At 35.5% G+C, this 25085-nt stretch overlaps 1 protein-coding gene across 1 annotated transcript in view; it reads left to right on the top strand.

Annotated features, from left to right (window-relative positions):
• LOC116488587 overlaps positions 1-25085 on the top strand; it is a 56154-nt gene that overhangs the window by 4055 nt on the left and 27014 nt on the right. The window contains exons 6-13 of the mRNA XM_032186245.1: positions 1443-1542; positions 2823-2866; positions 4046-4123; positions 12798-12994; positions 15947-16011; positions 17655-17761; positions 19812-19923; positions 24166-24265. Of these exons, the coding sequence (XP_032042136.1) occupies positions 1443-1542; positions 2823-2866; positions 4046-4123; positions 12798-12994; positions 15947-16011; positions 17655-17761; positions 19812-19923; positions 24166-24265 (803 nt within the window). The remainder of the gene's footprint in view (positions 1-1442; positions 1543-2822; positions 2867-4045; positions 4124-12797; positions 12995-15946; positions 16012-17654; positions 17762-19811; positions 19924-24165; positions 24266-25085) is intronic.

Here is a 25085-nt window from a genome sequence, read left to right as displayed (position 1 = left end):
TGGGCTCATTAGTCTTGGATGCCTTCAAATGTAAAGCTACTAACCAGCCTCTTAAAATGCAAGTTATGAAACTGTTAATTTTCTGTTGATGGCATCTGCAGTGGATGCTTTGTCACAAACCGAGTGAGAAATTTACGGAAATCTGTAAAAGGAGTCAACATCATGGTGCATTGGGTAAAATCACAAAGTTCTTTAGATAGTTGATTTTTTTTTTCTTTAATTCCATAAATCTAGTGATTTATGGAATTACAGTTTTATCAAATTGCAGTTTGATTCTAGGTTCAGTGCATAATCTGCCTCTGAAAGCTTAACACTGAAGTATAGACCCTGAAGTATTTCTTTTGTCCCTTCTGAATTGAGATGAGTTCTGTGGATTGAATTTATTGTAAGAAGATGCAAACTGCTTAATTTCCTGCTTTTTAAAGGTAGCTACACAGCTCTAACAGCATCCTATGTATTTCTAAGCAGAAACCCCATTTGTGCTTCTTAGGTGTAACTTTTAGTTAACAGTATGCCCACAGGTGTGCATTCTTTCTGCATGCTCTGTATATGATTCTTTCTCTAGCTAGCATCCTTTAATTTATGTAGTATTGAGATATATGTGCTATATATATATGCTGTATATATTAACTGATATGTAATTTCTTTAAATTGTTAAGAACCTCTGTGCACTTTTTTTCTTGGCAAAAGCAGGACTAAGTTTATTGAAACTATAGAAAAATGCTGTTCTTAGTTTTGTTTTTAAAGGCATACAGTTTATGCAGTTTGAGTTTTGAAGCTGTCTAATTCGCAAAAAATAGAGGAATTATTTGACCAGAGTGTGTGGATCCTTTTGCTTGAAGCTAGCCTGGTTAATTTTGTCTGGGCCAACTTCTACCTGGCCAGTCTGGAAAACCTGTTGCCTGAGTTTCTTCAGAAATAATGATTGCACAATGTTTTACTTGAAGTAAACTGATTTTGGCTGATACTGCAAATATAAACACTTAATAGAGGTTGACATGAAAGGTTTAAGTTTGGAGGGCAGAGTCACCAACCTTTGTTTGTGAATAACACATAATCACAGAATGGTTTAGGTTGTAAAGGACCTCGTAGAGCAGGTGGCCCTGCTATTGGTCATTATATACTCATCCACAAATGAAATATGATTATTTATTTCTCTGTAAAACACTTGGTATTTTCAATTTTTGATAATAAGTGACCCTCTATTGCACTACATTCAAGACATTTTCTATGAACATCAAGACAAGTCTTTCAATCATGTAATGAATTTGATTGGGTATTCTGATGCTTGCTTTTCAAAATTCTCATTTATGCAACGACTGAATAGTTAAAGTCGATTTCATTGATTTTTAAAGTGATTTTTATACTGTTTATGGCAGGGAACTGACTTTTAAATGATACATTAAAAAGTTAGAATAGTTATTGTTTTGTTTTCTTTTTAGAGCAAGACCAATAAGCAGGGCTCTTGACCTTGGAGCTGATATTGTTGTTACTGGCAGATGCGTTGACAGTGGGATTGTGTTAGGACCACTCATTCATTCTGTAAGTACAGGTTAAATATTCACTCGTGTTCATCATATTATAATTAGGTATCACTGTGAGCCTTTTTTTTAGTGTTTCAGAAATTGTCAATACTAAGCTAAAAAAGATGAACTCTTTAATTTTTGTTTCTTTTTTTTGTCTATATGAATGAACTTTGCCACCTTTCACTTCTATTAAATTTGTAGCAGCGATATTTATGACCTTAAGTGTCATTTAAATATAATGAAAATGGAAATAATTTCAGTCAATGAGGTTAAGGGAATTTTGCCATGTTTCATCACTATTTCACTTTTTTTTTCCTTCCCAACTTTAAAATTTGGTGCAAGGTTAAGAAACAAGTACTGTCTTTTCATTGCCACAAGGTGGCGGTAGTAGATCTTGCTTTGTGCTGTGTTGGTGGTTGGGTGGTCTAATGTGCTTGTCTTTTTCAATGGGCAAGCAATTTTATTTTAAGAAGTTGAGTTTCAGTGCAACATGTTTCAAATTCCAGGAGTTTCAACAAATAATATAAGCAGGATATGTGGTTTGAATAGGTTGTACATTTTGTGAATGACCACACACTGTGGAACATGAAAGCTATTTTTGGTGCATATTTCAAAAATACGTGAGAGTATGCATTACTGTCTAGTTAAAAATGTGCTTTCTAAAACTTAACACTCTTCTGACTTCATGTCTATAAAATATTCTGGTGTGTAATTAAACTAAATGAATTAAATGCTGTTATGTTATTTAGCATGTGTTCTTTACACCAGAGATTCCTCGTCAAATCTATTTAAAAGTTTAAGGCAGGTTTCTCTTACAGGCATTGTTTATTTATTTATTTATTGCTATATGTTGAACTTGGTAAAAATAACCTGTAGTTAAACAGAAAACAACACAAGGATGACTGGTAATAGTCCAGGAACTGATAATCCCCAAAAGTTGGAAAATCACAGTGCTTTGTTTACATGATTAAATAATAGCACGACTTTTAAACCTCCAGCATATGGAAGTTTTGAGTAAGACGTATATTACACTTTGAAACTTTTTTGAAGGGGGTGTGACTGTGAGAATTTATGTTTGTTTGCGTGTATTTAAAAAGAAGGAAAGTTGAAACATGTCAGAACTATTTTACTTATACACTGTTTAGCAGCTCAAATCCACCTACAGCTTTTGGTGATTAATTAGATTGTTCTTTAGATTTCTGCAGTTAAGTATGACCAATGTATTGTTACTCAAAGCAGTCTTCTGTTCTGTGTAAGACTTTTATATAAGTAATATATTTGTATTTTTTCTTCTAGTTTGGCTGGAATAGGGATGAATTTGATTTGCTAGCAGCAGGAAGGTAAATAATAGAAGAAATGGGTAAATAAATATTTCATCTCGTATAATGACAGGATGATAACTTTTTAATAATTTAGGGATTTGCATATTGTTACTGAACTAATTTATTTGGAAGTTATTTCACTAGAGCTTTTGGGTGCTGTTTTTGATGCTCACTTAATATTCTCTTCTTTGGAACTGAAAGAAAGTTCATTTTGGAATCAACCTAAAACGAGAGGAGACAGTGAATTATTTAACACTTTCTTTTTCTGTCCATTTTGTGTCAAGAAGTGAAATCTTAAGGTACAGACCAGTGATACCCAGCTTTTTTTGTTTGGCCATCAACGTGGATAGTTGAGCAACTCCTGTCTTCAAAGATGTACAGAAGGAGATTGGGTCATATGTCAGCATTCTTGTCTGGTTTTGCAGAAGCTGAGTATGAATAGCCCCATTTGCAAGCCCTAGTTGAAAATCAAAAGGTTGAAAAGTTGTTACTGAAAGCACTAGGTTAAATTTTGGCACCTAATTTAATTTTCTGCATCATATTACTGCACTGAAGTCCATAAAAATGAGTGACTACTTAAGTAAGCCAAGTACACTTAGTAGTAGTGTTTTTGGACCTTGTAATGCTTGAGGGGAAAAAATGTGGAAAGAAACTTGGGCTCCACTGAGCTGCACTAGAAATGTGTAACCAATTTAGAGGGATCGGGATTTTGCCCATAATTCTATTGCACATTTATGGAATATTTCAATAAAAGACTTGAAAATCATAATACCTTCTGTTCAATGATGTCCTTCGCATTGGAAGGAAGACACAACTCTTGATTGAAAATGGGCTTTGCATATTTAGTTAGATACAATGCAGACAGTACTGTGTTGAATTTAGATCAAAACTTCTTGAAATGACTAATGAAACTTGATTTTTGATGTTATGTACCAAACTCCTATTTTTTTCATGTAAAAGTCCACTCCTTCAAATTCTTACTCATTTCAGAATCCCTACTTACATTTAATTCAAAGTTTTTTTTGTTTGTTTGTTTGTTTTTTTTTTTTTACTCCATAGACATCTGTTTATAAATTAGAAAGTTCTTTTATTTAGCTTTATTTCCATTGTACTATTACTTTTACTGTTTTTAGGCTGGGTTTGTTATACTTGGTTTTACAGAATATTTGGTTGTTTGAATGCCTGCTGTTTTTCCAGCCTTGCAGGTCATCTTATTGAATGTGGTGCTCAATGTACTGGCGGAATATTCACTGACTGGCACACGGTACCAGACTGGTGGGTATCTGTGACATCAGCATGTATGTTTGTAATAGATCAAGTATAAGGTTTCCTACTGTTTTTGCATTTGTAAAATGGGTTTCTACTTTGTTCTTTATGGGGAGGCAATATGTACCCATTGTTGTTCTTCAAGTTTTATTCTCCCTATTTCAGTTTTCCTTTCTGGTCAGCTGGGACTTCCTGTGTTACTTAAGCAGCTGATGATTTGAAACAATTTTTATCCCTTCGATATTTCTTTTATGTATTTTTTTTCTGTTTCCTTCTTTATCTTCTGCTTTTGTTTTTTTTTCTTTTGAAAGACTTGTTACTGTTCTAACATACGATTGCGTATAAGACAATACAGATATTTTAGGTCATGTTTTCTCAGATCAGAGTTGACTACTGCTGAGTTAAAAACTTTACACAGCTTGCTTTGGCAGGGATAATTGTATTATATAATACTCTCTTTCTGTATGACCCTGTCTTCATAAACGTGTTGAGCTGTCAGTGTCTGCATATACATTACTGTCCTTTCAAAAAGTGTTGCATATGTCTCATTCAGACATACTGAATTAGACCTTCATGTAGGTGGGTCTTTCTGCCTGCTGAGAATTGCCATGAGAAAGGACTAACGTAGTCTGCTTTGGACCAGATTGTTTTTTAACAGTAGTTTAATAGTAGTCAGTGAGCCTGTTCGGCACATCATGACCGAGTCTGGTACCAATTTATTCTCATTTTCCGTGGGATAAGAGGGAAAAATCTTGACCTGTGCTTTGTCAGAGAAAGGCAATACTTGCTTGATTTGATCCAGAAAAAAGCTGAAGAACGGTAGGAGAGATGGAGGAGTGAAGGGTGTCTTTCATTTGTCCCTGTTCCTGCTCCCAAGTTCTCCGTAAGAAGGAGGCAACGTGTAGTCTAGGTGCATGAAGTAGCCACCACTCTATTGGGTCAGTTCCCTAGGGCTGCCAAGCTTTTTCTCCTCCTTCTATTGTCAGTTTCTGATTCAGATTGTGATACTGGAAGAGGCATTCTTAGTTCCTCAGTGCCAGTGAAATGCAGGGAAGGCACATGCCTGTGGAAGGAAACGGGTTCAGGCACTTCTCAGGCCACTGCCCCTGAACAAATTGCACTCACTCTTCACTAGGGAGTTCAACAGGAAATCAAATGAGAGGGTCTGTAATGATGAGGTGTTGTGTTCAGTTTGGAAAGTAAGTGCTAACTTTATTCTTATTCTGATATATCCATTAATGGTTTTATTATGCAGTATCATTAAACTTCTTAGTCTCCTGCAACTGTGACTCCAACTTGCTGTATAAAAGAATGAAAGAAAAATAACTTTTCTCATATTAAAATACTTGGTAGCTCTGTGTTTTTAAGATTTTTTTTCCATGAAAAATGTCACTGGTTAAAAAAAGAGGATGTTTGAGTGTATTAAGCTATAAGCAACTAGAGTGGGAGTAGTTAATTTTACAGGCAAATATGCATATGCTGTATATGGATAGCTAATGTACACCCCCCCATATATATATGTACACACATATGCCAAAAAAAAAAAAGAAAGCTGCATCTAAATAGTAATCATGTAGCTTAGAGATTTAGAACTGACTAGTGCTAACTTGAATTGCTGCTAGCAAATATAGGAGGGTAGCACCTAATGCTGCACTGTCACCTTATCCCCATCTATGCATACTTGTAAATCATGCATAATTGTGTCTGTGGTAGTATAACAATTTCTTTGCCTTTGGTTTAAGTCTACTGAAGCATTAATTACAGCACCTTAAAACTAGTGACTGTTTTGGTCTGCAGCTTCAAAAGGTCTTAGGAATTTAATCGATGAAATTCTTAAAATACCGGCAGAGATGTAACATGTTTTTTATGATAAAACAGAAACTAGTTAAAAATAACCTGTAAGCTCTAAAATTATATATTTGGAGAGGCAGAGTAAAAGATAGACTAAAATGGACTTCTAGCATGTCTATTTTGGGAGGAGAGAAGGAAGACTTGTTACACAGCTTTTCCAGTAGTTGTTTGCTATAATTGGGTCCGAATACATGAAGAGGAAATATTATGAAAGCTGGCTTGCAGATAATTGGATTTTCCATTTGATAGTGTAGTTAGTAGTAGTCTGACTCTGTTAAAGAAACTTGATGGTATGGATATTTCTGTTTATTTGGACAATCTGAATGAGTTCTCAGTGTGTGCAAATCCATGTGATCATATGATAATTCATAGTTTCAATAATGATCAAAACCCGTAGTACCTGCTATCTCCAGCATTATTTACATAGCCACTAGGTCAACAGAGATCTGAAAGTTTGCAGAAGTTACTTTACTATGTTATATTAATAACTTCTGCTTAGTTTCAAGAGACTTAAAGATGTAGGTCTTCTAAAAGTAAAAGCTATATAATTTGAATTTCAGTAAATCATAAAATATGTTTGATTAGGTCCATACTAACCCAATGAAGTCATTAAATGAGGGAGGAGAAAGCCAGGTCAAACCTCTGTTGTCATTAATGTGCCTTTCACATACAAATTTCTTACCACCATGAATGCATTTATGCAGCCAAGAACACTTATCACTCAGCTCAGCAAACATTTACTGGACCTTTACACTAACTAGAATTTGAGAATACCCTCCACAGTATTTATACTGTTCTTTGGTGACTGAACACTAGAGGGCATCTCGGTCTTGTTTCCTCGTATTTTATTGCAGAAGGTAGGTTGGATTATGATGAGACTCAGGTCATTTTTTGATTGTCTTTGTTTTTGTGTTACGAAGACCAGTAGTCCGTGTTGCTGTTCTTTGGCTGCTGAAAAGGATCTAAGTGTACTGCTAAGAAAGACTGATTAGGAGTTTTTCTAATTTTTAAATAAAAAAGGGAGAAATTATCAAGTTTTAGGCCTATAAAACTTGTCTATTGTTTATGTATAAGTAAAAAGAAATAACTATGTAAACAAGAACACTTTAATTTAGACTTCAGTAAAGCCATGCGTGTCAGAGCTTATGTTCCGTGTATACATTATCATAAATCTGAGGACTGAGGTACTGGGTTGAACCTTCTTCATTCACCCACTGTAGGCTTTTTAAAGGTTTTTAAGCGTTTGGTGCAGACTGTTTCTGGAAACTTAATCCCACTGCAAAAGGATGCTTTAATTAAGTTAAGGAATGTACATGTGGCTATATTGTGGCAATGGAATGATTAGCTATTAAAACTTAAGTTAATCCTACTTTGTTGTCTTGGTAAAGGAGATTTTTAGTGTAAAACAAGCCAAATGCCTATTCTGACTCATGACTCTCCAAGTTACTTTAGTTAGTAGAAACTAGGCTTGATTTTTTTTTTTTTTTTTGCTGTCCAAGGCAGAATTTCTCTAGTTGTGCTGGGCTCTTTATTTTTTTGACTTAGAGGCAGGAATTGTGAAACTAAAAATTTTATTCCAGTTTTAATGAAAACAGAGCTAGAGGCGATAGATGCTATTCAGTTTTCCAGTGAGAGAGAGGCTGCTTGAGTGGATTCCCTGTGTGAATTCTCTAATTAGCAGACAATTCTTAAAAACAATTAAGAGTGCTCATTAGCCTTCTATCAACTGTTAAGTTACTGATTTTAGGTAAATGTTATCCAAAAAAGCACTTAATCCTTTTCTGTTTTTTTTTGTGCAGTAATATACATTAGATGGAGAAAAGAAGTGATTAACACATCACCGCTCCTATTTAATATCCAGTGCACGGCCCCAAATAGGGGATTCATGCAGAGAGTCAAAATGAACTGTGATGCCAGAAGTATGTTGATAATGCACAGCTCTGTATTTCATTTTCATTAACCCCAGACATTGCTGTCTCTTACTATTATTTAGTGCCAGTGGGTGACTAGTACGTTGTTTTGTTTTGTTTTGAAATGCAGGAGAGAATAAACTAATGCTGATCAGTAGAGTAATCATTTTGAGGAGATGGTAAACACTGACATTTTGCCCTAAGCCAGGAGTGTACAATGGTTGAGACTGCATAATCCTCTGGCCTGGGATGACCAAAAGGGTAAGTCAGTAGTTGTAGTCTCTTAAGGGCTGGATCCAGATTGCTGATTGGGACTTGCATGCTGGATTCTGTTCCAAGTCCCCAGTTAGGCAATGTGGAACGCGTTTTTCTCTGTAGTACCATCTATCTATTCAAGGCAGTTGAAAATGCCAGGCAATCTGTCTGGCCTGAAATTCTCTAGGCATTTGGAGTTCACGTAGTACGTATATTGTGGAATACCCTAGGTAGAGGAGATAGCAAAGTGTATTGATCACATCACCTGAAACTGGAATTGCAGCAGAGCTTGCAGAACGTGTTGGTACCAACAGGTAGAGATGCATGTCTTACCCATCCCTAAGTACATGCTGACCTTGCCTGACACATGTTAACAGTTTTGAATGGGTTATAAAAACATTGCTGGAAATGATAGCATTTCCTACTTTTTGCCCAGTAACATTATGCTCAAATAGGTGCCGGGGGAGTTGAGACATGTGGCTTAGAGCTTTCCTCAGCATGGTGTTGGTCAAATCGCATCCCAGGAAACTACATTAACTGTAAAGCTAAAAGTTCATATCACAGCTTGTTTGGCCCCTAGTCTACTTACGTGTCACGTGCGTAATTGTTGGTTCTTTGTTTTCTTTCTTGCGGTATCTTCCTCTGCAAGTAGAAATTATACAGTACACTGTCCCATCCTTTGTTCCAGTAATCTGTCCAGTCTACCAGTAGTGACATACTTCAGGGGTTTGGTACCTTATAAAAAAACTACGATGAAAGAAATACCCATCTTATCTCAGACAATCCTATTCCCCCTGAGCCACCCAGGACCTAGTACTAGTCTTTTTAATTTTTAATGCAAGCTGTGTAAGATACTGAGCAAAACAAGAGGGAAGGCTGTCTTCACAGCTGTCCAGAGATTGAACAGTGTATTGTCCACGAGTAGACTGAGAAGAGATCTGTGTAGATGGTTCCTGTTAATCACCTGTGACATGCCCATAAGGTGTAACATTTCTGAGAGCCAGAAATTAAAAAAAGCTGTATTTTTCATGGGAGGGGAAAAACGACCCAAGAATACATGTACATTGATGGCAGGGCAGAAAACTGACAGGAGACTTAGCTTCAGAGCCCTGATTCCTATTCAAGTTGGACAGCAGCTGGAGATGTAGGTAGATGAGAAGGTGGCTTCTACAGCAAAAACAGTTTTTGGACTGTGTTACTCCTGTAGTCAGCGAGGACCTACCTTAACTGTTAACCCCTCACCTAACACCAGTTTGGAAGGGGTTTCTGAGGATTAATGTTAGCTTGGATTTATTCAGTTCTGTGGTTTACTAGTGCATATAACTTAACTGTAAGATACCAAATCCACAACTCAAAACACATATTTTAGATAAAAAAAAAAAATAAAAATGCTGTCATCTCCTTTTACAAACTGATGTTATTTTACTACTTCTGTGTTTTAACCATTTAAAAGACCTGCTCAAAATATCTTAAGAGTAGTACTTTCATATTTATCTCTGTTACTTTATTCTGTTACTTACATGATCATACAACTTAATTAGAATTAATTTTTGGAGTTTCCTGTCAGAATTATATTCCTTGATATTGCCCCATCCTACTCTGGGACTTTATCCCTTCCAGTACATATAAAGGACGCAGTCGAGAAAGCTGGGGAGGGACTCTTTGTCAGGGAGCATAGTGGTAGGATAAGGGGTAATGATTTTAAAATAAAGAGGGCAGATTTGGTTAGGTATTTGGAAGAAATTCTTTACTCTGAGGGTGGTGAGGCACTGGAACAGGTTGCCCAATAAAGCTGTGGATGCCCCATCCCTGGAGGTGTTCAAGGCGGGGTTGGATGGGGCTTTGGGCAACCTGGTCTAGTGGGAGGTGTCCCTCCCAGTGGTGGAGAGTAAGAACTAAATGATCTATAAGGTCCCTTCTAACTGAAATGGTTTTATGGTGCTATCACTAAACTGATGCAATCCTTTTGTCATCGAAGGGTGCTGTTTGGCCACTGCCACTTTGGATGTGATGACAATTTGGCTGTGGGTTGTATAGGTTTATGTTTGCATGCTACAGAGCAAGTGTTACATGGTCCATTATTATTCAGCGTAGTGGTAAATCGGTCAGAATTGCTTCTTTTAGTGGAAATAGTGATAAAGGTGATGGTGTGGTGGTAGTACGTGCAGCATGTGCTAGAATACCCCGTGCAGAAATTTGCAGCTAGGGAGCTCAAACTCCCTTTTAGATTAGTTTAGATAGCTGTCACTTGACATAGCCTAGTTTGTTTCCAAGCTAAAAACTAATTTTTAAGTAATGTCTTATGGCAATATACAAAATATTTTTTTTATTTTAAGAAGGTACACTTTAATGTAAATTGTTACTGGCATCTGTTATGAAGTAATACAGTATGCACATGTTTTTCCCAGTTGTGTTTTGTTTGCTAATGGGTCAGGTCTTTAGAGAGTAAAGGGTAAATCTGAAATTTAGTCAGTAGTTTAGAACCAATGTTAGAAAATCAAGTGTCTGCAGTTTACCTCGTTTTACTTCAAAACAAAGTTCACTGGGGAGAAGGTACAGGAACGTGTCCCAAGAGTTGTCCATGCTGATGACTTAAAGTGGGTTGTAACAAGGACATTTGTCTTCAGTGCAGTAGGACTGACTGCAGTGGAAAATCACTTCCATCCAGATAGGTTACACTTCTGGGTAAGTGATACAAATAAGCTGCATTCAGCTTACTGGCAAGGCAGCTGATGCTATTGGTTTAAAAAAGACAAATAGGAAGTAGGATAAAAGCATGCAAGCGTAGCACTAAGCATTTTAAAACTCCTTAATTGTAGTCTTGTTCAGTTGCTGATCTTGCTGTGTAGCAATAGGAAAGTCACTTTGCTTCCCGAATTTCTCACTACCTGTAAAATTGGGATCGTTAAAAATGTTAGGTTATTATCAGTCTTGAAAGTTATTGTAGGGTAATTGAGATGGCTTTTTGGTTATAGTTTTTTCTTGTGTCGCTTTTAAATGACAAGTGTTACATACTTCTTGCTGTCAACGTTCATCCCTTTTCTTTCCCTCCAAAGGAACAAGCAAAAAACCCCAACACTAATTGTTCAGAATAAACAATTTATGCATTCAGTTCTTTCTATTCACAGGATTTGGTTGGTTGTGTTGTCTTTTTTTTATCCCCTCTGTTTTGTTTAAATAGTTTCAAGGACCAGACTAATGAAATACAATCCTTACTGATTCATGGTGGGCTTTTCTAGGTGTCCTCCAGCTACCATAATTTCAAAGTTTTGTATACTAGTGGCATTAAAGTTGCTGATCTGTGGTAACAGAGCTTCTCTCTTAACTCCATTATTTAAATAAAGGATTAAGTTTTAAGCTTCCCAATGATAAGGAATCTGTTCAAACTCCCATGAACTTTTGCTAATGTCGTTTAAGAGTTCACTGGTTTCTTTGCTTACTTCCTTTTAAAACTTTGTGCATGTATGTTATGCAAACTATGTTCATCTAACCTTTGTTAATAACCAATTTGGTTGTATGTTCAGCACATGGTTCCCTTTAGCACCCAGGAGTAATTAATTTCAGGGATGAACTGATTTTAAGTGTGTACGAATGACCTGAAGATCATTGACTTTGGGAATGGTGATGTTGAGTACCTTTTTATTAGCCCCTTTTCAGAACAGTTCTGCTTGTACAAGGGGCTGGATCTATCTCCCATCTATGTTTTTTTTTCTCACTCATTTGCTTCATTTCCACAAATTTCCAGCATCTGAGAGAGGAGTGAGCCAGGTAGCCTTTTTACGAGATCGTACTCTGCTTTAATTTTCTGGTGCTTCTTGATTTTCACTTGTTACTTCTGCTTAAAGAAATTATCTGTGGATAAAAACCTTTTAACTTGGAAAGCAGATACCTAGATAGCTTCCACAAAACCCTGAAAATCCTACCCTACTACTGTAACAACCAGCACGAACATCTTACTCTGAGTTATTTGATCATAGAGAGAATATGATTAGGAGGAGTGTTTTAATTTACAAACAGTTCTGTAATTTTCTGTCTTACTGCTGTTGTCTTTGTTATGCTTCATAATTGCCTTTTAATTCCTGCTCTTACTTTCATGTGTTCTTCTGTTTTCTGATTATAACTCTTGTACGTATAACTTATCATAAATAGGAAATTGTCTTAACATACATGATTTGTTTCCTACTTCTTATCTTAGACCTCCAGCACAGTTTGTTCTTCCCACTTTGATGTCCTTTATACAAATCCAAACTGCAGGATGCGTTTGCATGTCTTCGCTTTCAAAGCTGTATGTACTGCTATAGCAAACTAGGCTAGAATTAGCAATTATGTTTTTCTTCAGGATTTACCTTCTTAATCATAGTTCTCTAATTCTTTCAGACTCTGCTCTATTTTTATTAATTCCATTAGTGTCCTTTTCTGCTCCTGTCTGTTTGCTGTTGGTATCTGATGTTGTGCACTCCTTCTCCAGGCAATAAAATGCATCCTCTCATTATTTTGGTTACCTTATTCAGTGTATTTTCTTGTGCATGTTTCTAAGGAAGGAACCAGATATGTTCTAACTCTTGATCAATTTTATTTAATTATTCATTAACATAAAATTGTTACCTCTTTTATTTCTACCTTCCCTTCATATTTACGGTTTGTTTTCAATGTTTTTAATGTTGCAGGCATAACATAGGCTTTCCCATTGTAGAGTGCTCCTCTGAAGGAGACTTTATTATTTCCAAACCACCGGATACAGGGGGGCTAATCTCATTTGGCACTGTGGCTGAACAGTTGGTGTATGAAGTGGGCAATCCTCAGCGCTATCTTTTACCAGATGTCACATGTGACTTTTCTGAAGTTTCCATCACTGAAATTCCAGGTTAGTCTGCTTACATGCTAAGAAATCTGTGTCAATGAAATAGGCTATCAATCTAAAGCTGTTACTTCAATTTCCATGTTTTTTTTCTGCATATTCCTTGTTGAGTTCTCAAAGCATGATGCTGTAATAAACTGATATTTTTTTCCAAGAAATTTTATTAGAAATTGTTTTAAGAATTTTAATTATAATTTGCCTGGACTTATGTAATGCCTTTGACATGGTCCTACATGACATCCTGATTGCCAAGTTGTAGAGAGATGCATATGAAGGGTGGGCCATTTAGTGGTTAAGGAATTGGCTTGAAGACTGCACCCAGAGTTGTGGTTGATGACTGTATGTCAAGGTGGAGGTTGGGGACAAGTGGTGTCCCTCAGGGGTCTGTCTTGGTGCTGGTACTGTTAAAAATCTTTATCAATGACGTAGATGCTGTGATCGAGTACACTCTCAGCAGGTTTGCAGATGACCCCAAGCTGAGTGGTGCAGTCAATACAACGGAAGGAAGTGATGCCATCTGAAGGGACCTGGAAAAGCTTGAGCAGTCAGCCCACGTGAACCTGATGAGGTTCAGGTCCTAGTACAAGATGCTGCACCTGGGTCAGGGCAGTCCCAGACATGAGAACAGACTGGGAGAAGGTCTCATTGAGAGCAGTCCTGCAGAGAAGGACTTGGGGGTTCTGGTGGACAATGATGAGGCAGACAATGATAGGAATTGCTTTACACTAAAAGAAGGGAGATTTAGATTAGAGGTTATGAGGAAATTCTTCACTCAGAGGGTGGTAAGGCACTGGAACAGGTTTCTCAGAGAATCTGTGGATGCCCCATCCCTGGAGGTGTTTAAGGCCAGGCTGGATGGGGCCCTGGACAACCTGATCTAGTGGAAAGTGTCCCTGCCCATGGTAGGGGGTTGGAACTGGGTGATCATTAAGGTCCTTTCCAACCCATGATCTTGCTGGTTGACTCATCAAAATCTTTTATCACTGTTCTTTTTGGTTTACTTTTAAGGAATGACTAATACCTACTAAGTTTTTAAACTGTTTTATGAGTAACATTGAGACAGCTCCACTATGACTTCACTATTTTGTGAACTTCAACAGCAGTTTATTTGCTCAAAAAGGTGTATTTTTAATACATTTTATCTCATATGTCATTTGGAATTTAACACTGGATAGCTGTATCTTTCAGAACATCATTTGATAGTGATGGTTTTCATAGACATATTTAATTGCATCATCTTAAGTGGTAGAAGCTTGCTTAGGTACACGATATCCACTAGAGATCCTCGAAACCTCAAACAGTCATACGAACAGCCAACAAACTAAAGATACATATGATGTCTGTTATGGGTTTGATCTTGAAAGCATAGCATGAAAACAGAACAGCAAAAGCAACTTCAAAATTTCTAAGTTGGGTAAAAGAGCTTTTATCAAGCTGTTAAAATGTTTAGCTACAGTTACTTGACGTTTGCTTTTTACTCCACCTGTATTATAATATATATTCCTCATTCTCATGGAACTTAAGCTGTGGCAGTATGCTGATCCCCTCTGTAAAACTTTTTTTTAAAAAATAAAATAAAATAAAAAAATGTTTACTAAAAGTCCTGTAAAATAGAACAGTGGACCTTCCGCTCATGCAGCGTAACAGAATGGCTTTCTGATAAGGCCAGCTTGCTCCTCTTAGCCGCTCATCTTTTTTTTTAAAGGGGGGTGGGTGGGAAGAGAACCCTAACCTTCCTGTGAACTTTTAGCTTGCAAATGACCCGATATGACATGTTTGAACTTAAAATGAACTTTCACATGAACTTTCAGTTAGTCCTCCTAGAAATATAACAGATGGAAAATAGACAAATTTCTTAAATATTTGTAGTTTGAAGTGCTTTGACACGTACACCAGTAAAAACAGGGCATGCTATCTGTTTTTGCTGTTTACATTGCCGATTTTATTGTCCTGCTGAGTTAGTTGCAGTGTTTGCACTGAGAGGTGCTTCTGTTTTCTTTTGGTCCGTGGATGTCATGCATTTTGTTGTGTGGGTTTTATGTTTGTATTACTCCTTAATCAGGCATATGAAATTCTTCCAGATTTTCCCTCTGTCTGTAGGGATATTGTTCTGTATTGACAGAGTCGAGCTAACCTTATGTCAACCTCGTGGAGAGAGTGATGATGTTATTTATGAGTGATACATAAAATTTATGTCAGTCTGATTCACTTCTCAAATATGTTCTGGAGGAATTGCTGTTTTAATCTCTTCAGAGTACTTGTGTAAAGCTTTAAAATTGTAAATATTTGCGGTCACAGATTAGCTGCAGGTGAACTATAGAGTAATTCTGTTTGGCTCAGTGTTGATCATGTGCTGCTAATTTTCAAGAGATTGCACCTATTGATTTTTCTCCAGTTCAAGCTTGAACCTGATGACAAGGCAGTGTTTTTTCCACTTTATTCTTGGCATTAATATACCTAATACTGAACAAGATAGTCGCCCTGGAGCAGGCATTCAGTCTGTTCTGTTTCTGTTATCAACAAGAAGGCTAATGTTAAATTATCCCACTGCTTTCTAAGGTATCAGTAAAGAAGCTGTCACAGGTTTCTCATCTTTCTAATTTTGTTTCTTTGCCAAGCAAGATACAGTAAATGTGTGCTGTGTGTGTGCAATAGGTGGTTGGTAAGTGGAAAATAACTATTTTCTACTGTAGTTTTAAGGCTATATTCTGTGTCAAGTATTTTTAAGTACACAAATAAACATTTCAAGCGTTTTGTTAAAAGGCTCACTGAAGTCATAAATTTAGTCACCAGTTTGCTTGTGTTTCTAAGTTGAGGACTGTTATGTAAAAGAATCTCTTCTGTGGCAGTACAGCTATCAATTACTATTTTTAAGTGCATTTTATTAAGACGTATCATAAAATAATGTCTTTGAAGTTATATTGAAGAAGCTTAAGTATTGATTTTTAACCGCTATAGGTTTTGAAGGTGGGGCAGTGAAAGTTCATGGAGCAAAAGGATCACCTCCTTCGACGTTTTATAAGGTATTAACTCTTTCTATGGAGTGTAGAGTGTTTTTTTGTTTGTTTGTTTTTTTACTTAGGAGAAAATACTTGATATTTTTGTGCCCAAAATTGTTGCCACTTTTAAAATCTTCATGCTCAGCTGGAGGTGGGGGTGGGGAGTAACAGAGCTGAAGACCAAACAAATGTTATTTGATTCTTAAAATCATGTGTATTTGTGTAACAGGTACATGCAAAAACAGCCAGAGAGGGCTGAAATGGTTCTTATACAGTAACAATTAATCTGTTCGCCCACTGTCACTTTCATAATACTTAGTGGTATACCAATCTTACTCCATTTCATTATGAAATTTGAAAACTACCTAGCACATAAAAGTTAAATAATGGGGTTTATGTGAAGAGAGCAAATAATTATGAAAGAGGTAATTGGTTGTATAGTTTCCTGAAATATCTGTTGAAAGAAAGCTGCACTCATAAAACTTTGCACTTTTATTAGATTTGCTACTAGATTCTTTTTTTCCTAGTGGTCTCCATTCCCTGAATTGGATTGTAAGATAGTACACTTCTGGCGATGTACTGGTAGGGGGCTGGATCCTTTTCCTGTCTAATCTGACTTTTCCAGGAGCAAGGCAGAGTTCAGCAATTAACTGTTTATTATAGCCATATCAAAAGTGAGTTAACTTAAGTAGTGAATTGTGCAGATCTACTAATACTTAATTGAATAATATGATGTGTGCCTGGGTATAATTTAAAAAGAAAAAAAGCTTAATGCATTTCAAAATACTTGTGACACTTTAAAAATACATTTTATTTAAAAAATGATACCTTATCTTAAAAAATAGAATATTTCAAAGATAATATCACCAAAAAAGGTTTAGTTTTGACAAATTGTAAAGTCAGCATGAAAGAATTCCTTAAAGGTGCTGTAGCTGGAACATATTGACAAAGGATTTTTAGCATTACAGATAATTAAGCAGGTAATACTTTTCTTCCTTGGTTTAAGCATGCAGTTTGAAGCAAGACTGTTTTGCTTCTGCTAAGCAAACTTCAGCAACTGTCTTGTCCAGCAGCCTCATTCACCTGTACTTTTTGGTTTTGACTATATGTTTGTGTACTTTTGCACAAGTAAAGGAAATAATTGAGACACGATACTTTCAGCTAATGAACCATGAAATGGAATAAAATAAATAAGCAGAAAGTTTTTTTTATATATCAATAAAATAAGTCTTTATTATTTTATCATCATCTCTTATGTAGGTAATTTTAAATGTATGTGTTCAGGAATCATTTTGAATATATCTTATTACAATGTTCAATGTATTAAACATAAATATGAAAGATAGACTTGCTGTGAAATGTTTCCATTTTTTGAAACTGCTAATTGGCGTTTAGTGACAAGTGTACATAATGCTTTGCACACCTACTTTTGAAGCCTTCTATTTTTTCTAGTTTTTAGTTTTACAGTTCTGCAAACCTGAATCTTCCTCTAATAATACCATTTTGAATTTTAAATAATAGAATAAGTTTCCTGATAATGATTCTTATTATTCCACTTCTGAGAGTACAAGGAAAATAATTGTCAGAGACCATTTTTATCAATGTATCAATATATCAGTATATCAATATTGAATCCCATATTAATTCTGTAATCCCTCTATCGTTAGGTAAGTGCCACTTACCTTGATGGTTTCAGAGCTACTGCTGTCTGTCCTGTGGGAGGTCCAAAGGCAGTACAAAAAGGAAAACTTACTGCAGAAAGTATTCTCAAAAGGTCAGTATTTGAGGCTTGGAAGGGGTTTTGGCTTTTTAACTTCAGAGATAATGGAAATAGAACAGTGATATGATGCTAATCATTAACATCATAAAAAAAAAAAAAAAACATAGAAAATTATAATTGTCCTGTTGGGAGGACATTTAAAGGTGTGAACAGTCTGACAACAGGTTTCCTAAACAACCTGTGACTATAACTTAACTATGTTTGATGGAGGGAGGAAAAAGTTGTCAAAAACTGTTCAAAAATAGACAGCTGGATAGCAGAGGGAAACCCGAATTAATATAGGAAAAGCTATGATTTAGACTAAAATTTACTAGATGCCAGAGAGAAACCTACATGAAGGTAAGTTTCATAATTTTTTCATAAGTTTAAGGTGTTTTGGATATAGAGGTCAAACTAATTGGTAGACTAAGGTTTTAATCTGCTTTGGCAACTTGTATTACAAGTTTTCACATCTTTTGTGTGCACCTATTCCCCTTTTTAATTTTGAAAGCAGGAGAAATTTGGCAGTGCATTTGTGCTTGTTAAGAACTCTGTTAGTCTTCATTTTGTTTTTGAGGCTTCTTTATTACAGTAGCAAGACACATTAAAAGGCTAAAAACTACCCACAATATGTTTTGGACTCTGGGATCTCTAATGTTTTTAGATAAATTATTCTACTTTATTATAAATATCGTTTTTGCAAATTTAGATACCTTTAATCAAGTATTTTTTCCACATTAATTGAAATAAAATGGCCTCATTTGCAGTACACTGATCACCTTCACCTCTTTAAAATGCATTTCTTTAATTGTTGTGTATTTAAGTCCCATATACTGCTTGAATTTTCAGGTGCCATGTTTAATATTTATATTTGTGATGATATTATCAGGATCTTCAAAATGTTCCATTGATGGAAAATATTTTTCTCATCCTAACAGAATTCCAGCATTTCAACTGATTAGATCTTTGAAACAGCTAGAAGGTTTCCAGATAAAGATTACTGGAAAAGTAGTTTGTGCTTCAAAATTTAACTTATTTTTCCAGTGATCCAACATACTAACACTTGCATACTTTTAACAGTTGGAGTATTTTAACGCTTTTTTTCTATTGTTTTCTACTGTGACTATTTTGGTTTTTGGACTTCATATGACTATTTTAAAAGACCATAATGGTCATTCACAGTTTATTTAGTGCTTACAAATTGGGCTGTCTTTTAAAAGTTGTTGATAATGCTCATATTAGAGCTAATATGAGTATAATATTTGTCAAAAAGTGTTAACTGCTATCTCTCTTAAAACAGTACGTATTTTTGTAGTGTATTAAAAAAGGTAATGGTCATCCCCATTACTAATCATGACCGGACAAACTTGGCATTTTTGACACAATATGCTTTTGGTGGAAGTGAACTCACAGAATGAGTTCTGGGGATTTCACAAGATGGCAGGCATGAATAATGAGGAAAAAATTATTTTAAAAACGTTATCTAATTCTTAGCATGTGAGTTGTATGTTCATTAATCCCAACTAATTACCTTTAAGGTTTGAATACAAATTCCTTCTTCAGTTAGATTTCCCTTTGTTGGTGCCTGTGATGTAATGAGGTAGTTTCATATGTTTATTGGTAGGTCGTAATACTTTATAGTAGGAATTAAGATAAGGGCTGAATTACCAGTGTGAAAACCAGAAAGACTGCATGTGCTGTAATGCCATTTTCAGCTGCTCCTGTTTTAAAGATTAAAAAAAAAAAAAAAAAAAAAAAAAAAAAAAAAAAAAAAAAAAAAAAACGGAAATTGATTTGTCTCTGCCTGTCATTTTAAAAATAATTTGAATAGAAAAATGGCTCAAATTGAAACCTAGGGTTAAATTGAGAGGTGTAACTTTGTAATTATCACTTGATTATACGATTGATGCTGCATGACTTGGTACAGTATTCAGATGCATTTTCTTAGTGAAAAGTGTTCATAGTCCAGTCTACATCAGAGCTAACCTCTGTGGACTGTATGGGGCTACTTCCAGATAATTACTTTGAGGCAGTTTACTAATTAAAAAACAATCATTTGTTGCAGGACTCGTCTTATTTTCAGTCAGCTTGGGTATGAAGATTACAGTGCAGTTAACATACAGGTTTTAGGGTCTGAAGATACATATGGACCTCATGCTAGAAGGAGTATAGATGGTGTAAGTATTCAGTGGAGTGTTCTTAAACTTTTACTGACCTCTTTTAATCTTTCCATATTGTTATCTTTTCCATAACTTTAAAGGAAGTCACTGTCATCTTGGGAATTTCACCCTACCATCTTGCAAAGAATTCAGTGTCATACTTAGTGTACAAAATTATACTGACAAAGACTTTACAGTTTTGGATCTTCCAGAAGCACTGATAAGAAATCTTACAAAAATGTTATTGTAGTCTGTTCTAATGCTATTCATCTAAAGAAATGTCTTATAAAAGTTCTTACAAAGTAGACTTAAAGTTGTGTCTAATGCAATTTAAAAGACTACATGATAAAGGTTGCTGAGTCTAGAAATGGCAGAACTTTTTTTGCCTGTGCAACTTTAAAACTGCCGGTGGGTCCTATCTGTGGAACAATCCTCAACTACATAATTCTGTGTCATGTTTTGTGACTTGTTATATTCATCTGTAAGAACATGAATGATGGCTGTAACTACTGCAGCTGTGATACCCAGTTCGTTTTCCTAATCTAGAATGTGAAAGTCATTTTTAAAGGAAGAAGACTGTAAATCTTGTCCCCACTTACATACACTTAAAATATTTAGACAGCTTTGCTTGTTCTAAAAAAGTAGGATTTAATTCTTTTTTATTAACCGCAGTCTTGCAAAACCATTAAGGTACTGGCATAACTCAGCTCTGAGTTGGATCTTAGGAATGCCAACATGTAAAATAGCTGAAAATTTGTACGTATAGAAAATATTGGAAAAGATAGAGACATTCTTATTATAGAAATTGTTTGTGTAAATGGAGCAAGTTACGTATGCAGCTGCTTATTTTAGTGCTTGGACTTCAGTTTCATTCTGCACAGCAGCAGGAGTTGCTTCCTGATGAGCCATCTGTATGATGTGGTCTCTTTCCTTTTAGGACTATAAACCCTGCTATACAGAATCAAAATTGTGGAACATAGGAACAGATTTTCCAGATATTGAACTTTTATGTGTTCTCTTTGTACTAGCTCCTTATGATTATGAATTCTATTACATTCAGTAATGTTACATTATGTAAAGTCTTCTGTATTACTTGTTGCATAGAGCGAATAATGACTTGGAAAAGAACAGTTTCTCTGTCCTTACTGTTCAGTTTGCCTTTCTTACAGTTCACTGAGCATGTCTGCTCCTAAGTCTTATATCTATTATAAAATTAGAGCAGAGCATTATCTACATTGTATGGAAAGCACATACATGCCAGCAATAGGATGTGAGAGTTAAGGCTGAAATACAGGAAAATGCTCTATTGCTGTACCCCCTTCACCATGGTCCTTCAACAATTAGAAGAAACCAAGAGTTAGAAGAAATTAACCAGAAGAGTTTTCATTTGGAAAGAGTGTGAGAAGAATGGGGGAGGAGTGGGCTTTGCTTTGCCATTTCAAATGAAGTTGTAGGCTCCTAAGGAAAACATCTGCCCTTTGGGGTTTGAGAATCATGTGTTCACTTTCTTATCTTGTATTTCCATACAAAATTAAATGCAGTTATTTGGATTGCAAATAACAGTGCTCAGAACCAGAGCCACATTAGGCTAGGCAATGTATTAACAGCCAAGGAAACAGTCCCTGCTTTGAAGATTCTGCCATCTAAACTTAAGAGAGAGAAATATGTCTGTGAATACCAAGACAGGAATTGGGTACCAAACAGTATTTGGAGCTCAGTGTAAATGTCTGGTATGGCTGAATGAATTCCCACACAGGTATTTCAAGCTGGATGCAAAGGTATTCCTCTGTAACTGTGAAGTTCTGTATATCCCAGACCTAGGTAGACCACTATAGCGTAGTCTGAGCTAGTGTGTACAGCATCAACAATTGCTGACAACAGAAAGTAGCCTTGAGAAATTCAGAAATGCTTGCTGCCTTTCCTTTTTCTATTTCTTCCCCCTGTTTACATAGTTGTTCCTTGACAATCTAATAGCTTGCTTTGTCAGCAGGAGCAAGGGACCTGAATCAGCATGGACTAGCCCTGGTGGTGTATAATTTTTAATACCTCCTGCTCTGGTTTTCTGTTCTTGAGGAGGAAGGGGTCTATGACAATGTCACAGTATCAACAAGTTCATGATTTAGAGAATATTGGATGCGTTTTATGTGAAAGAGACATATTAACAGTACATCAGATTTTAGTTCGTTATATAAAAACTGCTAAATATGAATATAAGTAAATTGTTTTACTCAACAGTACAACAGGAATGTTTCATTAATTAAAATGTTAGTTTTTAATAACCCTTTTACAACACATCTTTGAACTTGAAATATATCCTTGGTTTGCTATTTGTATGTATTTTTTTTTAAACTTATGATACTGTAAGATAAATGACTATAAAATAGTCTGCATCTTCAGTTCTGATACTGGATTCACCACCTGAGAACGGGACTCAACTTACTATTTTCTTAGACTGTAGTATCATTCACTACCTTGCATCTGTGGACATGGAGGTAAACAGAACTTAGACTACTGAAGACATGGTACAGTTTAGAAGTAGGAAGCAGATGTGAATGTATAAGCATGCTTTCTGCAAGAGTATTTCCTATTACTTGTTAATAGTAATTTAATGAATCTCTTGATAGTATGGGAATGTTTTTTTTAAAAAAAAAAAGTTGAATTTGTATCATAGCCATATTTTTCTGTGAAGGCCCTTCATTAACTGGGTTTTAGCTGGTCACCAGTTATGATAAACTGGTAAATTTCCCTACATTGGTATGAGCTGGCATCAGTGAGTTTGTTCATTAAGGGATTTTACCATATGTTTGAATTGGAATACAGAATTTAGTAGTCTGTTAATATAACCCCCCTCTTTGGGATAATCTTACGCTATCCAGAATGCTTGGTGTGGAGTACTCCAGCATTTATTATAAACACCGTTTCAGCAGCTGCCAATACGAAATGCATCCGTGTTCTTACATTGTTGAAGTTACTTAAATTCCTGAAATTGATTTGATTTTCTAATGCTGACAAGTTCTTTAGTATCATTTTTTGTGAAAATGTAACAGTATACACACAGAAAATGATACTAATGTACAAGATATCAGCATTTCAAAAGCTAAAATTAAGTTTGCTATTTAATTTTATATAACATTTTTAAAGAATGTAGCTTTGCAGAAATGTGGGCAATTCAGGTAAACAGCACTAGAGTTAGAAAATGTGTTAAAAGGCAGTTTTGGAGTTCAGATCCAGCTTGGAGTTTCTGTAGTTATTTTGAAGAGGAAAACATACACACACACACATACATACATACATACACGTGTGTGTGTTTTTGAGTTTAAAATGTTTATTAAGTCTTAAAATATGAAAAGAAAAAGGTTTTCTTATGCTACTGTTAAATTTAAGAGGACTCTAATGAATAAATTCATATTTTTTTTTTTTTTTAGGAATAATGGTTTAGCATTTTTCACAATGCCAAGCTGTGTATATTGGCAATTGCTTTAAGTAATTTTGGAATTGTATATGATGGTATGAGCTATGTTTGTTTTAGGGAAAAAGCAGGAGATGCTTAGGGATAGACTTAGAATTTGAAACCTGCTTAGAATACTAGAGTTAGAAGATCACTCTAAGGCTTTTGCCAGTATATGGTTTCCAGTGGTGAATTTTTTCAGTGGCAAAAAGATTTTTACAGAAGAAAAATCATAAGAGAGAGTGCTTATCTACAGAAGGAATTGTATTGGCTGTAGAGTAGGGACAGTAGTGGTTGGGTTTACCTGGAAGGGCATCCAGTGTTTTTGTTGGGAAACTGCTGGTTTAAAAAAGTTCCGTTCTCCTGTTTAACTCCCAAGGATTAGATTTGACTTCTTTTTCCTGAGTAGATCTGTTTGCTTTTTGATGCTAAGAGAAGTAAACTTGGCAGGCTTACTTGACCCCCAAAGTATTCTCAACGTGCTTAAAAATAAGAGGACAGTTGGTTTGCTCATCCCACTGAGTGAAGCAAAGTATTTATTTTCTTATAAATTACTGTTTGTTATAGTGCTTGATTCTTTGGGATGGAGAAATTACTTCGTGTTGTAGCAGTCTGAAGTTTCCAGTAGTTGATTTCATGGTAGCAAAAGAAAAAGATAATAAAACATTAACCAAAAATTCTAGTGATGTTGGATAAGCACTGAATGTTCCCACTAGATGTAATTTGAATGCTGAGCTAGAGTTACTTTTCAATTTGCCAAATATAATAGATGTTCTTCAAAGCAAATCTTACTTCTACTTTCTTTGAAGCAGGGTCCTCGAGAAGCTGTTATTTGGCTTGCTGTACATCATAAACGAAAAGAAGCTTTAGAAATCTTCTCCAAAGAGATTGCACCAGCTGGAACTGGCATGGGTAAATACTCAAATCTTTCTCTAGGAACTTAAAGTTACCTTTTCTTCTTCCTGAGCCTGACAAGCACCTAAAGACTTAATTCCATTCAGTTTCATTGTACTGATAGTAGTATAACCATAGTTCCTTTTCAGTGTATTTGTTTTTTACAGAAATGAGATGTACAGACATGTAACAAAAAATAAAAACAGTAAAATGGATAGTAAAAGATTGTAAAATAGTAAAAGGAAAACTTTTTTTCTTATCATTTAGTTTTATTTTCCTACTCATGGTTGCACTGATACGTGACAATGCTTTTATTCTGTCTTATGTTATTAAAACTCAGTAATCCTATTTAGAACTCACCAAAAATAAATGTTAAGAATGGTAATCAGCTGGCAAAAATCTATCACAATGACTTTTTATAACATTGTAGTACATTAGATGCTGTATAGTTTAAGGGTTTTAAAGGTACTCTTCAGCACAGTTATCTGATGTTACTGTAGTGTTTTTTTATAGATACTACTGTACTTCTAAGCTGTTTAATGTGTAGCTGCTTATGTAGAGACGTCAAACTTCCAGATCTAATTAAAAGTGTTTTAATATGATACTGCAGTGAGAATGCTAATGGGATGCATCTAATTCTTTATTCACACTGTGCATATTAGCTCCCCAGCTTAAATTCTGGTTCTGCACAATTATGTCTAACCTCAAATTAATGGCTTTAACATTTGACTTTGAATGAACGTGATGTCAGGCAACCATTGCAAGATGTTTTCCATGGGCTTGAGAGAGAAAGGTAAAATACCAGGATTTAATTATAAGCCAGTCTTAGTTTTAAGTA

This window comes from Aythya fuligula, chromosome 4, assembly GCF_009819795.1.
Source record: "Aythya fuligula isolate bAytFul2 chromosome 4, bAytFul2.pri, whole genome shotgun sequence".
Lineage (NCBI taxonomy): Eukaryota > Metazoa > Chordata > Aves > Anseriformes > Anatidae > Aythya > Aythya fuligula.
This window is presented reverse-complemented; position numbering and strand designations above follow the sequence as displayed.